The sequence below is a fragment of the Priapulus caudatus genome, unplaced genomic scaffold (genome assembly GCF_000485595.1).
Source record: "Priapulus caudatus unplaced genomic scaffold, Priapulus_caudatus-5.0.1 Scaffold600, whole genome shotgun sequence".
NCBI classification, from domain to species: domain Eukaryota; kingdom Metazoa; phylum Priapulida; class Priapulimorpha; order Priapulimorphida; family Priapulidae; genus Priapulus; species Priapulus caudatus.
This window is the reverse complement of record NW_014577661.1, coordinates 315,125-330,282: the sequence shown is the minus strand read 5'-3', so window position 1 is coordinate 330,282 and position 15,158 is coordinate 315,125. Positions and strand designations below refer to the sequence as shown.

Below are 15,158 nucleotides of genomic sequence, written 5' to 3'. Positions count from 1 at the left end.
AATATTTTGTTTTTGGTATTTTTTAGTCGCCCAGCAGAGGTTTTGGTCGCCATTGGCGACCGGGCGACTGGCTGTGTCGAACACTGTATATGGGTTGATATCTTACTACCAAGATCCAATATTGACCGGGGTATGCTATCGACCACCAAAACAAGGCAACTTCTTCGAACTATTGGAAAATATTAGTATAAATGCTGACAGGTTCAATGAGCAGGAAAGGCAACTATTTATGCAAATTTCACAAAATCCAAGATTGCAAGATCTTAGGTCCCTGTGATTGTTTATGATGGATAATTGCCTAAATAGAAAAATAAAAATTACTATTAGTAATGCTGAGAGGGTCTATGTCCCCCATGGTACTGCCGAAACGTAACCTGGGTACGGTCCAGCAGCGTGCGAGCTTGGCACTCGCCCGCTCGCCAATGTCGAGTGAAAATAATATCGGGCGAGTGAAAGCTAAAGCTGACTCGCCCATGTTGGCGAGTAAAAATAATTGTCTTAAACTTTAATCAAATGTTGGTTCCTTACGATATATATCCAAACATTGATGAAATACAGTTGTAGCGATTGTGAAGGGCGGCTATCCCACGACATCCTCACTTTATATTATCAAGGGTCGCCGAAGAAAGCAGCCCGCGAGAGCGTGCAGCGCCAGCACGGCATGGCTATTGATTGATGGCTATTGTTGGCATATTGATTGATGTACGGGGAGGGGGGGGTGCAGGATTGTTTAAAAGTCACGTTGCCCTTGGTGTTAACAAGTCAATAAAATCGGCGTAACGTGGCGTTTCATTGATGGGGCAAAGCAGCCCGAGAATAAAAGTAAATTAAATGAAAATGAAAACAGGAACTTTCAGAGGAGATGTGCCTTGAATTTTTGAGAAAAGTGATCAATGAATTACATGTGTAGTTAAATCAATTGTGTTTTTGTGTTTTTCCACTATTGTTTGACAAGCATTTTTGTTTTAAAATTTGGGCGAGTACAGATTCCGTTTGGGCGAGTTAACTTATTGACTCACTCGCCCAGTTTGGCAAGTGGTTTTTATTTTAAAGCTCTAACACTGGTCCGGTATACCGGAACGTACCCTGGTACTATCTAATAACATGCCGGACCGTACCTCGCCTACTCCACTAACGAGTCTAGGGAGTCGCCTACGCCTAACCATATCAGATAGTTACCAGGGTACGTTCTGGCAGTAACCTGGGCCTGAGCATCAGGAACATAGAGTCCCTATGAGTATGAGCATTAGCCATTACTAGCATTACTAATAATAAGATTAATACTTAGTAATAGTACTAGTAGACCGAATAATTCTGTCCCATATAAACTTTTTTTATGTTTTGGTGAGGGTTATTGGGACAGAACGGGGTTCATTGAAATTTTGTGAGATCGCATGCAAAATGCATGCGCTGCCAATGCGGCCCGTACGCCGCTATTGGCGCAAAAAAAAACCTACCGTTCCCTTCTACATGGCTTTACCTTGCTACTGATATGTGTATACATTCGCTTCAATCGTTATTCACTTCTTAAAAGACTGTTTTTCAGGCCCCGCTTCATTTCACTTTAGTAAATTACATTCGCCATTTACAAACAATCAGACCAATCACAGCGAGTCTTACAATAGCCTGGTTCTTGCTTGTATCTGTGGCGCTGCAGGAGGGCTGATAGACTCGCTCTGATTGGTCTGATTGTTTGTAAATGGCGAATGTGATATACGAAAGTGGAATGAAGCGGGTTTCTGAAAAACAATCTTTTAAGAAGTGAATAACGATTGAAGTGAATGTATACACATATCAGTAGCAAGGTAAAGCCATGTAGAAGGGAACGTTAGGTTTTTTTTCGCGCAAATAGCGGCGTACGGGCCGCATTCGCAGCGCATGCATTTTGCATGCGATCTCACGAAATTTCAATAAACCCCGTTCTGTCCCAATAACCCTCACCAAAATATAAAAAAGGTTATATGGGACAGAATTATTCGGTCTAGGTTACATGATTGTATCTATCGTAGCCTAAGTAGGTAATATTAATAACCTCGTTCATCTCAACAACCATCGCGTCGACGTCTGCTGCACCCACTGGCTCTGAACCATCCATAGCGGCAGCTGCCGTTTCGGCATCAACTCTTACTACGATACAATATGCGAAAAATACCGGAGCAACAATAACAATCACACAAAACTTAGTAAACTTGATCAGAATCAGCTACAAAGTAAGTATGGCATATGCGCGCGCTACGAACGGTAACATGTGAACAGTGTTTACTCATACTGAAAATAGCCACTGATTAACCATGATATTACACAGTTAATACAAAGATTAAATTGCAAAACTGCAATCATTTAAAAATGAGAATTGTTAGCCATATCTATAAAAATGATAGATACATTAAGCGCTTAGTTTATATTTAAGTATTTCGCAACAGCAAGTGTGATTTTTTTCGCACATTAGTGGCGGTTGCACTTTTCTTTTCGGCGGCCGAAACTACCGGCGGCAGCCGATAAATTATGTCGTCGCCCTACTTTAAACTTATAATAATATGGTCTTATAATACAGCACGTTACGTCTTTCAGAGTAGAAGTTGATAAAAGCAAAGCATCTAGTGATTTGCACAAATCGTCAAATGTTCAAAGTGTGAGTATACAATAGTACTAGTACTAGTAGTAGTAGATTTTCTGCACATGCATACCTCACAGTTTCGCTCGCTCTGTCTAAGACACAGTCTAACTTTATGAGTCGGTGTTGTTTAACTTTAGCCGTTTAGGGCCGAGTTCGATCATTTATTGATTGGTTAGTGTTTTTGAAAATTGTATATATAAATTACTTTGTCGCTTGTACTCGCTATCAGTACCGGCATGACCCTGGCAATTTTATATTTATTCTTCTAGGGCCTAATAAAAGTGAGTAATGTTAATTGTTATATATATCATATGACTATGACTTCGTATGAGTTCGTGACAATTTTCAAAAAGCCATAGCATAGGCATAATGCAATAAAGCAAAGTCGTCGTCTGTGGATTTCTCACGAAATGCGACGAACTTAACCGTCGATGTCAGCTCTCGTGCAATCGCTAGACTGCTAGTGACCGTGTATAATGTCTAGCATACGGATCGAGGACGGGGCCGAGCTGTCGATCGAAGATGGCCCCCGCGGCGACTCCGAGGCCGACCAGTTGGTGGACGTCGAGGGAAGCTGGTCGCCGCATCCCTGGATGCAGTCCACTCCAGATTTCATCGACCTGGACAGCTACGCGATGGCGGTGAGGATGGTGGCTGCGAGAAAGCGCGCGCCGTGGTGACCGAGAGGTGTAATCTATCGATTCCCCAGGGTTTCTTGCACATAAGAGTCCCAGTGGCGCACTGCCGTTGTAAAATTTAACATTGCCATTGTGAAAATGTTCTTATATTTACCCGTTGTTGTTAAAACAGTGTCAACCCAAAATTAAATATATCACCACCTGCTTATGGCATATTTAGATTGCCATGTGCATTTCTTGAGTCATGTGATGTGGGGTCTAGACTCTACACTTTTCCTATGGCCTACGCACGGCTTTGAATCCATCATGATATGGATCGTATGAATACGCGTTAATTTTCCAAACTAGCCATTACTCCTTTTGTCTAATTTTCCCTCAGAAGAAACCATGTTCCCCTGATAGTTTTTTAATAGCTGTGGTGTAATCAACAGGTGTCAGATTTGCGTGTATATGTGCGGCAAACGTAGGATCGACACATCTGCTGTTATTTGACAGTTATCGCTTTGCTCTCCTGTCTTAATTTGCTCATTATCGCTGTCTTCTCTTGCTATTCTGGACTCTGCTGTCATGCAGGCATGCATGCACGCATACATGCAAGCACACAGGTCTCTATATCAATGTTTCTGCTCTCCGCTAGCACCTTCGCTGTCTACCCTTGCAGAGAAATGCCTCCGAGGTGACCAGAGACTCGCGCGCCGCGGCACCGGGCGTCGACGACATACCCGTGTCAATCCTGCTGACTCAGCACGGCGAACGAACTCCAACCGTTCCTTTTAAAAACAACGACCTCAGCAATCCTGTCACGGCAACAGAACGAGACGGCAACGCCGCGGCGGCGACGACAGGCACCGTGGGGGCGCCACGGTGCACCGGGCAAGCACTGGAACCCGACGGTGCGGGGAGACAGTCTCACGCAAGATTTACAGACCGGCAAGGTGGGTGCAGGCGTGGGAAAGCTCGCAAAAAACGTCATCGGTGAAATTTTGCGTGTTTGCGGTGAAGAGTAGGAACTCTGCAGCCGATACGAGTGAAGGCGGCCAGAACTGATAACTATAACCCTGATTCGAAGCTGATTACGTCACTGTATCTTTCTGTTCTGTAAATAGTAAAAGTAACAAAAATTTGTCCACTTTTTCACAAAATGTAAGTGATTCGGTTAACTTTTTATGGTTAAATTGCTGCATTATACGTCCTATTTCGCTGTTCCGTTCGATGTGAACAAATGCTCGTGACTCATACATAGCCCATAGCAAGCATTTAATGTCGTGATCAATATATCAAATCGCCCAGATTTTTTGAATTTATAACTAGTTGAAAAACAATCTTATCAGGTAAGAATTTGAGGATACATTTAATGCCGTTAGTACTTATTTTTCATGTAAAAAAATTGCAACAAAAATTTTACAAATTTACACCATAGAAAATTTGTGACGTAGTCAATTTAACACTTCCCATAGCCATAATTCCTACCCCTAATTCTTACCCCAAACCTTAAACAAGATTTCAATCCCTAACTCTCAAGCATTACCCTACTTTTTATCACTAATCCTTAACCCTAACCCTACTTCTAGCTGTAATCTTAATTCCCAACCTTAGTTCTTAACCCTAACCCTAATTTCCAACCCCAATCCTTGATCCTGACCCTAACCCTAACCGCAATCTAGCCAATAATCGTAACTGCTTGCATGGAGCTTACCCTCCAGCCAAATTATGCGAGCGATATACTTTGAAAATTATCAATTTCGATTGGCAATGGGTAAACGTGCGGGAGTGAGCGTTCGTCGTCTGCACGCATCGATTTGCTCACTACAGGAGAGAAGCGTGCCGGTGTCTCACCCCACCAGGCATCGTCAGATGGCATTCAATCATCCCAGTCATGCGCCAAGCGCCGGCGAGTCGCCGCCGCGGCCGTGGGAGCAGACGACAAGATGAAGGTCGCTCGCGTGTTGCCTAGCAACGCGACGGAGATGCTTCCTTCGGCGACGTCGTACGTCGTCAGAGTCGACACGCCGTTGTCGTGGCAGAGCGTCGCGGAAAAGCCAGGACTTGTGGAAATAGTGGTGAGTGCTTCTGTCCACTCTGACCGGGGAGGGGACCTTTTCTCTTCTCTTCGTTTTGGTCAGAATTTTCGTTTCGAAAATCATATCTGGTTTTCGTTTGATGAAATGAATAGGTATGCAATGGCTACCATGTTTCATGACAAAACAATAAAAAACAAGCATAGAACAAGTCTAAAAGAAAAAATCTTACATGGAGGGCGAACTTGGGCTCGAGTTACTCACAAGAGTTACTCACAAGAGTTGCTCACAAGACCTGAGCTCAAACTTGGAGATCAGGTAGCAAAAGGACTACCTATGAATTCTTGTGACTTCGTGTGCAAACACCTGCCCTGTCAATCGCCTACACTCACCTCACAAACGCGTTACACACCCAATTTCTTCGCACTGTTTCCAACTGGACCACGTCGCACTGACCTGCGTCTTTGCCTTAATTCTGTGTGAAGTTTTTCTTTTCATGCACATTCGGTCAGGTTGTCACCGATTGACGCCATCTTCGCTCTCTACGCTTGCAGGTGGACAAACCGGTAGACGGGCGCCTTTACGACGACACGGCGGCGCCTGTCTCATTGACGGCGGGCGCGGAAGGGAGCGAGTGGGGTGAGCTGCCGGTGGTGACCAGCGTAAACGGGAGCCTACCCACCAGGGATGAGGAGGAGGAGGAGGAGGAGGAGGAGGAACGGGGAAACCGAACGTCGTTTACCGTTCTGCGAGGTACGTGGCGGAAGGTAGCGGTTGATGGTAGCGGTGGAAGGTAGCGTGAAGTAAAGGTGGAAGGTAGCAGAAGGTAGCGGTGGAAGGTAGTGTAAAGTAAAGGTGGAAGGTAGCAGAAAGTAGTGGAACGTAGCGGTGGAAGGTAGTGGAACGTAGCAGAAGGTAGCGGTGGAAGGTAGCAGAAGGTAGTGGAAGATAGCAGTAGAGGTTAGCGGTGGAAGATAGCAGTAGGTAGTGAAAGGTAGCAGTAGGTAGTGGAAGGTAGCAGTGGGCACGCGTCTGCCGGCTGTGAGCCTGCGAGGATGCGCACGACAACCACCTCCTGCATCGACGCGAGAGAGCGGGAAAACCACGTGATTGCACGTCGTCTGCACGATCTAACCTCTCTCTCCTGCGCCGCGTTGCAGGGGTCGCCGCGGCCGGCGCGGCGTCGAGACACGCCTCATCGAGCCGTCACGACGCCTCCTCCCCCACACCGAAAAGTGGCCAGCCCCGTCCGACTGGCAACGAGACAAACAAGGTACGCAGTTCGTTCGAGATCGGTTCAACTTGCTCTCCACTGCGAATAGAATCCCACCAAATGCCACGCGGGAGCGTTCTCCTTTTCTCTCGGGGAATTTTCGGAAGACGGACCGGGCCGTGTCAAACAGAGCGAGCTTTTTCGTTTTAAGGAAACCGTCCTTCTGTCTTGAAGGAAGGAAGATAGAGTGAACTTCTAGAGATGATCGCTTCTATTCTTCTAGTGATGAGCTCGTTTCTACGACAGGTGTCGAGCAGGGTATTAGCCAGGAATGAGTATTGTGGGAGTGCAGAAAAAATATTTGAGAGTGGAATTTTACAAATGTACACGGCTTTAGATCAATATTTTAGGCCGTGCTACACATTTTTGGCCGTGCAGTTTCAAAACTGACCGTGCAAATCACACGCTGAAATGCAAACCTCACTCCGCTCTGTCTACCCCAAAAGTGTGGCTAACCACTAGACCGCTACCGCCAACCGATAATGCCACTGCCGCTGACACGAATGCGTTTTGCAAAACTACATTACATTCTCGCAGGTCAACCGGAACGCTGCGGTTTTCGGCAGCGGCGCTACAGCGTCGGCCAGACACCAGATGGCGCCGGCTGCGATCTTTGCGACGGATAAGAATGCGGTCGTTGAGCATGTGTCGTCGCATAATAGGGAGGCGAATGCTGCAGAGTCATCATCGCCGTGGCAGGAAGATGCCTACCCAAGTGAGACTCTGCTCATCTATTTATTTATTTATATATTTATTTATTTATTCAAAACGGGTAAATCGTTGACACAGCGACTGTTGTCATAATGTATTTGTTCAAAATCGTCAATTCCCTGACATAACAACTGTCATCGTCATATTTTTATTTATTTATTTATTTACTTAAACGACTTTATATATCAACAGCAAGTCTGAAGAGTTTATTATATTGTGCGGGGGGGGGGGGGGGAAAGAATGTCCTGACGTTAGTAGACTAGTACTAGCAGTGTATATATATTGTAATTAAAATATATATTGGGGGGAAAAAACCCACAAACATAAAAGTAAACCGCGAGTACTATCAATATCCGTTTTTTGCGCGTGTTTCATTTGACTACGTCACAAATTTTCTATGGTGTGTATTTGTAAAATATTTGTTGGCATTTTTTTACATTAAAAGTAAGTACTAACGGGACTAAATGTATCGTTAAGTTCTTACCTGATAAGATTGTTTCTCAACTAGTTCAAAATCCAAAATACCTGCACGATTTGATATTATTATCCTGACATTAATTGCTTGCTATGGGCTATGTATGAGTCACGAGTGTATGTTTACATTAAACAATATAGGAAAATAGAAAGTATAATGCAGCAATTTAACCATAAAAAGTGAACAGAATTACTTACATTTTGCGAAAAAGTGGAAATATTTTTTTTAGTTTTACTATTTACGGTGATGTAATCGCTTTCAGTGCTACAGCAGCTTGTGATGGTGGAAGCTGGCAGCAGCGATGAGGAGGAGGAGGAGGAGAAGGAAGGGCGTGATCCAACCTCGTGCCACGTGATGCTCAGGGACGTCACGGTGTCGCGGCCGTGGCTCGACGCCACGCGCATCAAGGTAACCGAGGTCGCGGACGAGGAGCCGGGGTCGCGGACGAGGAGCCGGGGTCGCGGACGAGGAGCCGGGGTCGCGGACGAGGAGCCGGGGTCGCGGGCGAGGAGCCGGAGCCACAAAGGTCGCGACGAGGAGCCCGGATGTGTCGCGGACAGGACCGGGGACGCCGTACGGCGAGGAGCGGGGCCAGGGTCGCTGCGACGAGGAGCCGCTGTGGTCGCGGTTACCGGAGGGTCGGGTCAGCGGACAAGAGCTGGGTCAGCCGGACGAGGAGCGGGTCCGCGGACGAGAAAGCCGGAACCCGTCGCGGACGAGAGCCGGGGTCGCGAACGAGAGCCGGGCGGGCGTCGCGGACGAGGAGCGGGGGTCGCGGACGAGGAGCCGGCTGGTCGCCGGCGACGGAGCCAGCGGTCGCGACGAGGAGCCGGGTGCAGCCGGACGAGGGGTCGGGGTTGCGACGAGAGGAAGCCGGGTCGCGGACGAGAGCCGGCCGGTCGCGGACGAAGGAGCCGGGTGGTCGCGTCCGAGGAGTCGGGGTCGCGGACGAGGAGCCGGGGTCGCGGGCGAGGAGCCGGGGTCGCGGACGAGGAGCTGGGGTCGCGTCCGAGGAGCCGGGGTCGCGGACGAGGAGCCGGGTTCGCGGACGAGGAACGGGGTCGCGGACGAGGAGCCGGGGTCGCGGACGAGGGGTCGCTGACGAATAGGAGGAAAAGGCGACAACTCTGTCGTATTGTATAATTGCACATAGCGCGGGCAGTGGTGGGGGAAAAAAATGATTACGACGGTAAGGTTTCCCCTGAGATTTCGCGAGGGTCTCGAAAACGAATCTGCACGATATCTATCGATAGAATGCGACAATGAAGTGGGACGGACGTAAAGACGTAAAGAAAGTGACGCCGCGCGGCGCGTTTGAGTCCGCGAAACGGGATACGCGTGCAACCGATTCTGCTTTCCTTTCCAGACGGAGAACGATCCGGACTGGCCGAGCGCGGCTGAGGTCGCGCGCTCCCGCTACGGCGGCGCCCCCTGTGCGAGGAAACAAATCCGTGCGAGCAAGACGGGCGAGCGATCGGCAAAGAGAGACGGTGGCGCCGCCTATGCAGGGAAACAAATCCGTGCGAGCAAGACGGGCGAGCGACCGGCGGAGAGAGACGGTGGCGCCGCCTATGCGAGAAAACGAATCCGCGTGAGGAAGACGGGCGAGCGACCGGCGGAGAGAGATGGTGGCGCCGCCTATGCGAGAAAACGAATTCACGCGAGGAAGACGGGCGAGCGACCGGCGGAGAGAGACAGTGGCGCCGCCGCTGCCGCGCCGCGCGAGGGAAAATTCTTCGATTGTGACGAGTGCTCGTCGAGTTTCACCCACGGCGGCATCCTGAAGCGACACCAGGAGGTGCTGCACGCTCCGCGCGCGACGATGCCGCATATGTGCGAGCGCTGCGCGTGCACGTTCGCCAACTTCACGCGCCTCGCTCGCCACCAGGGCGCGCACCGGCGGCATGACGAGATGCCGCTCGTCCGCCCCGCGGTCACCGCCCGCCCCCCAGCCCCCGCCCGCCCCGCGGCCCCCGCCCGCCCCGCGGCCGCTGTCGCCGCCGTCAACTACGACCTTCAGCGTCGCCGCGCCGACTGCCCCGAGTGTGGTCGCGTGCTAGAGTCTCGTCTCATGCTCGCGTGGCACCGCTGCGACGCTCACGGCGTGCTCAACAATCGCTTCGTCTGCTGCTGCTTCTGCGCGACGCCGTTCTGGGGCGAGGAATCGCTGGCCGCCCACGTTAAACGTGAGCACGCCGGCCGCCGCTTCGAGATCGGCAAGTGCTGCCAGTGCGCCATGAAGATGGCCACCGCGACGCACGTCCCCGCCGCCCAGCTGTTCTGCGGCCGGTGCTCGCGCGGCGATTCTGCTCCGACGAGGGAAGGCGGCAGCAACGCGGCCTCGAAGTGCGACGGTATCGCCGAGAATGAGGAGGGGACGTGGTGGGTTGATTGGAAGACGAAACTCGAGGTGGAGACGTCGCCGTTCGATCGCAAGAGGAAACCCGAGGAGCGTAAAGCCGAGCCGAGAGAGAGGAAGGAGGAGGAGGAGGCGGGGGAGAAGGAGGAGGAGGAGGAGAGCTGGTGCGTGCGGTGCGGGCGAGCGTTCGCCAACGACGAGTCGCTGCGTCGTCACAACGTCGCCGCGCACGCTGACGTCGCCTGCCCCGCGTGCGGCGGCGTCTTCGCGTCGCCGCGCGGCCGCGACCGCCACCTCCGCCTCAGGCGCTGCCGGCGCCCCCTGCCAGCACAGCTGTCGTCGTGCGCGAAGTGCGGGCAGGCGTTTGCGACGGCGTCCTCGCTCGACGAGCACGCGCGGACGTGCAGGGCTGCGACGTGCCCGTGCTGTGACCGCGTGTTCTCGACGGCCTGGTACACGCGCATGCACCTCGCGTCCGTTCACAACGTGCGCGACGGGTACGGCGCGCTGGCCCAGGACGTCGGGGCGACCGCGACGCAGAACGCCGGCACAGATCGGAAAACGGAAAGATCGACAGAAGACCGAAAGACCGAAGGACCCATCGACAGAAAGACCGAAAAGAACCACCACTCGTCGGCGGCGGCTACGTCGAAAACTGGCGAGTCGTCGGCCCGCTGGGCGGAGGGGCTCGTGACGCAGCCGGCGGAGGGGGCGATGGCGTGCCCGCGGTGTGGAGGCATGTTCTCTAAACGCAGCTCACTGCGCCGGCACCTGCGGCTGCGTCGTTGCAAGGGTCCCGGCAGGGCCCTCGTCGCGGCGACGTGCCCACGCTGCCGCCGCGTGTTCGCTTCATCAGGGTCCATGCACAAACACATGACGTCAAACTGCCCGTCTGCAGGGGCGGCCGCCGTCCGCTGCTCGCATTGCCGAAAGCCGATCCTAGCGTTCAACATGGATCGACACATGCGCACGAAGCATCCAGCTGTCGCCAGGAAGATTCGCTCCGTTGCCGCACCGACGCCTCTGGCAACGACCTCGGCAAAGTCCGTTGCCGTGGCGAGAACCCCGGCAAAGCCCATTGCCGTGGCGACGACCCCAGCTAAGCCTGTTGCAGCGGCGGCGACCCCGACAAAGCCCGTTGCCGCGGCGACGACCCCGGCAAAGCCTGCTTCCGCGGCGACGTGTCCGCACTGCCAGCGCGTCTTCTCTTCGGCGAAGTACGCGCGGAGACACGCTCTGACGAGCTGCCCGCGTACAGAAGGCGCTCGCGCGATCAAGTACTGCCCGGAGTGCCATCACGCCGTACTCGCGACGAACATGAATCGTCACATACGCTACAAGCATCCCGCGTTGTGCGAGTTCGCGTGCAGCAAGTGCGGCAAGTGCTACCGCACGCACCTCCTGTGCCGCCGCCACGAGCTCCGCATCCACGGCCACGCGAGGAAGCGCAAGGTCAGTCGTCCCCCCGCCCCTACCCCCGCCGCCGCCCCTGCCCGCACCGCCGCCGCCACCCCCGCCGTTGATGGTGCGGCGAAGGCGTCGTTCGCGTGCGGGGCGTGCGGAAAGCGCTACCGCACGCACGTCCTGCGCTGCCGCCACGAGCGGCGCATTCATGGCCACGCGATGAGCAAGATCCGACGCGGTGCCGGCGCAACCGCTGCCGAGCGCTCCCGGCCGTTGCCAGGCGTCGCCCGTGACATCACCGAGCAGACGGCCTCGCGTCCGCGGGACGAGAAAGCCGGCACGCGAGAGGTAGGAGAGAGGAGGCCTGTTGCAGAGCAGGAGGAGGAGGAGGAGAAGGAGGAGGAGGAGGAGGAGGAAAACGGGAACGCCTGGTGGAGAGCGCGCGAGAAGCTCGACGATAGATTTCCACGGCTCTGCCTCCGCCGCGTTGACGAGACAATGGCGGCCGCATCCTCCTCCCGGTCTTCCTCTTCTCTCCAAGCATCACCCTCCTCCGGGGCTTCCCCTAAAGCAGCTTCCTCTTCGGGCCAAACATCGTCCGCATCCAGTCTCCTCCAGTCTTCCTTCCATCGGCCTTCCCCCTCCTCGACCTCGTCCCAGCGGCCCTCCCTCGCCGCGCGGCCGGAGAGAAGAGCGGTCGGGGAGACGGAGCGACTGCGAGAAGAGCTGACCGGGGCCAACGCGGCGCTCGCCGCTGCGCTCAAGAAGATTCGCTGCCAGCGGAGGGCGCTGCTGCGCGCCGAGTTCGAGATCATGCGGCTCAAGAAGGCGGCGATGGCGGCGAGCAATCCGGCGCCCTCTGGTGTCGGAAATGTCTCCGACGACGTCGGCGCTGTGATGCGTCGCCTCCTCAATCGAGTCGAACGCGGCGGAGACGTCCCGGCAGCGCCATCTACTCCTGCCGCTTGCGCCGAGACGAGCGATTCGGCGCCCCCTGGTGGACGGGAGAGCGACGACGGCCGTGACGAACGCGCCGAAACATTACGTGAGCTCGACGGGGACGATGCAGCGCCACCTGTGCCTGTTCTCGGCATCGAGGTGGCCGATTTGGCGCCCTCTGGTGGTCGGGAGGTCGGCGACGGTATACGGGCAGACGCCGTCGTTCGAGACGCCGCCTTGGTGGTCAATCTCCTCGTTAGTCTGGTCGAACGTGGCGTTGAATCCCTGTCGGATGCGGATCTTCGTGCGACGGAAGCAGAGCATCTTAGCTCCGCCGACGGAGGATGCGACGTCGGCACCGATCGCGTTAGGAAGCGTCGCCGCGGCGACGACACGCCGGCGGACGTCGAATTTTAGTTTCCGGTTTTTCGAAATTTAATGAGTTTAGTTTTTAAGTTGGTTAATTAAATTTGTAGGTTTGTGAATTTCGTCTGGTATTTCTGGGACGAGCACCAATTCGCGTTACTCGGTGGAATTTTGTTAGATTCAAATCTGAGAATTGCAGAATCATGTTTTAGCATGTCATCGATTAAATAATTATTTTGTTTTAGGGCGTAAACCTGGTTGTAAAGCGTTAGTTAGTAAGCTCTTAAATCACATGCATCTTAAATCACATGCATGCATATTCTTGTGTGAAACTCACGAAAATTCTTGGAATTTAGAAAATCATTACCTGTAGACGTAGTTAGTTACCCAACTAAAACAAAATTCAATTGTCAATTTTTAACCTGTTCTGTTCAACGTACTCGTGTCAGTCGTCGTTATAATGTTAAACAATGAAATGATATGCTGATTAAATTATATCTGCATGTATTTGTATTGACTGGCTCGTGTTTTTTGTTATCGTCGTCAGTTGTATCAACGTTCGTATAATGGAGACGACACACATGACCACATATAATTATGACAACGTTCACATGCTAAACGCGATCATGTTGTTTGTTGAAGTACCAATATATTGTGTCAGATATATGTGATTGTTAACTGCATAGCATGATTGGCAGACAGCTGAAGTCGTTAATCGCTGCGATTTTGTTGAGATTATCTAAAAGAATGCCTGGCAACACGCACGCAGACAGTTCGAAACAGAGCACGACAACGCAGAATTGAAGATTAGCTCTCGAAATTTATTACAAGTTTCGAAACACGAAATCGTCAAGTATCCTTCATCGATGTGGTCTATGTTGACGCTGACGTGTCCTTCGTTGACGCTGACGTGTCCTTTGTTGACGCGTCGGCCCGCGCCCGCCTCGCTCGGAAGTGCGCCACCATGTCGCGGAACGGCGTCTGGCTCTCGCTGGGTGCGGGCGGAATGCGACACGCGCGCCGCACGGACGGAAACTTGAGAGCAACGTTCTGCGCGAGACCGAACGTGCTGGAACTCACCCAGTACAGGCTGAGGCACTGCAAAACACAGAACATGTCAGAACTGATAGTACAGGCTGAGGCACTGCAAAACACAGAACATGTCAGAACTGATAGTACAGGCTGAGGCACTGCAAAACATAGTACATGTCAGAGCTGATAGTACAGGCTGAGGCACTGCAAAACACAGAACATGTCAGAACTGATAGTACAGGCTGAGGCACTGCAAAACATAGTACATGTCAGAGCTGATAGTACAGGCTGAGGCACTGCAAAACACAGAACATGTCAGAGATAATAAGGTACCTTGATAGTACAGGCTGAGGCACTGCAAAACACCAGAACATGTTCAGAACTGATGTACAGGCTGAGGCACTGCAAAAACACAGTACATGTCAGAGCTGCACACAGCTGGGTACCGGCATGTAAACACAGAACTGCTGACTGAGATGAGAGAAGCAATCCTTCTTGCCGTACTATCTGGCGATGAAGGAAACACGAGCGATAAGAATGAAAGAGGTTTTGAAACAATCGGCACCGTTCATAGGACGGCCAATCTAGACAGAGTGACACTAACAGAAAGTGCATACTCGCCACTGACGAGCATACGCGCATACGCCAATACAACTCACGATAACACCGAATATAAGCCAGCGTACTGAATGCTACACGCTGGCTTGCTGGCTTGCTGCTCGCCTCGCTCGTAGACAGGCGCCGCTCTTGTTGCTGCTGCTCCGCTAGACATGTACACGCGCGCTGCGCTCAGCTTGGCTGACGCCGCTATATGATCGCGGCGAAAACGAACACATGCACGCGAGCAGCCACCGAGCGAAAACATTAAACTTGCTCTGTGGGCCAGAGGTGCGTAATAGCACGAGCAGGCATGGAACAGGTTGAATGTTTTTGGCATGGAAAAAATATTTCCTTTCCATTAGAAGTTATCAATTACTATACGAACCAATTGTCACCGAGTTATCAGTACGCATGAGAAATAGGCTAAAACCCTTTCATTACATAGATACCCCGCGATATTTATCTGCAGACTTCCGTCACTTCTGTCTGTGAAATTCGACGCATACTTTTCCTGACTTTTTACTGAACGTTTAAAATTAAAAAAATGGTGTCATTTTGCAAGAAAAGTACACCTTATCCCCCCTCAAATTTTTATTAGTTTTTTTTTGCACGATCGCAAGAAATGGACCAAAATGAAACCAAACCGGAAATCGCCGGAAAATTCTCATTCCTGCAGGAGGGAGACTGTACTTGGAGCAGAGGAGCTAGAGGAAGTAGGTATAAGAG

The 15,158-nt window shown here is 52.0% G+C and overlaps 2 protein-coding genes across 2 annotated transcripts in view; one reads left to right on the top strand and one right to left on the bottom strand.

Moving 5' to 3' along the window:
- Window positions 1-2,482: 2,482 nt before the first annotated feature.
- LOC106812013 lies at window positions 2,483-13,313 on the top strand. The gene is made up of 11 exons (XM_014815765.1): window positions 2,483-2,632; window positions 3,102-3,258; window positions 3,917-4,190; window positions 5,068-5,315; window positions 5,828-6,026; window positions 6,434-6,546; window positions 7,084-7,261; window positions 7,995-8,140; window positions 9,099-9,665; window positions 9,753-10,185; window positions 10,420-13,313. The coding sequence occupies exons 1-11, from the start codon at window positions 2,622-2,624 to the stop codon at window positions 12,849-12,851; spliced, it is 4,758 nt and encodes a 1,585-aa protein (XP_014671251.1). The 5' UTR covers window positions 2,483-2,621; the 3' UTR covers window positions 12,852-13,313.
- A 287-nt stretch (window positions 13,314-13,600) lies between these two features.
- Window positions 13,601-15,158, bottom strand: part of LOC106812012 (mitochondrial inner membrane protein COX18-like) — a 7,178-nt gene continuing 5,620 nt past the window's right edge. The window contains exons 5-6 of the mRNA XM_014815764.1: window positions 14,166-14,234; window positions 13,601-13,998 (exon numbers count right to left, since the gene is read on the bottom strand). Coding sequence (XP_014671250.1) covers window positions 13,674-13,998; window positions 14,166-14,234 — 394 coding nt within the window. The 3' untranslated portion in view covers window positions 13,601-13,673. The remainder of the gene's footprint in view (window positions 13,999-14,165; window positions 14,235-15,158) is intronic.

Bases quoted from the DNA above. Each gene is read 5' to 3' on its own strand.
- LOC106812013 (XM_014815765.1), top strand. The intron at 5,316-5,827 runs GTGAGTGCTTCT...CTACGCTTGCAG, and splicing joins CAGGACTTGTGGAAATAGTG to GTGGACAAACCGGTAGACGG. The intron at 6,547-7,083 runs GTACGCAGTTCG...ACATTCTCGCAG, and splicing joins CTGGCAACGAGACAAACAAG to GTCAACCGGAACGCTGCGGT.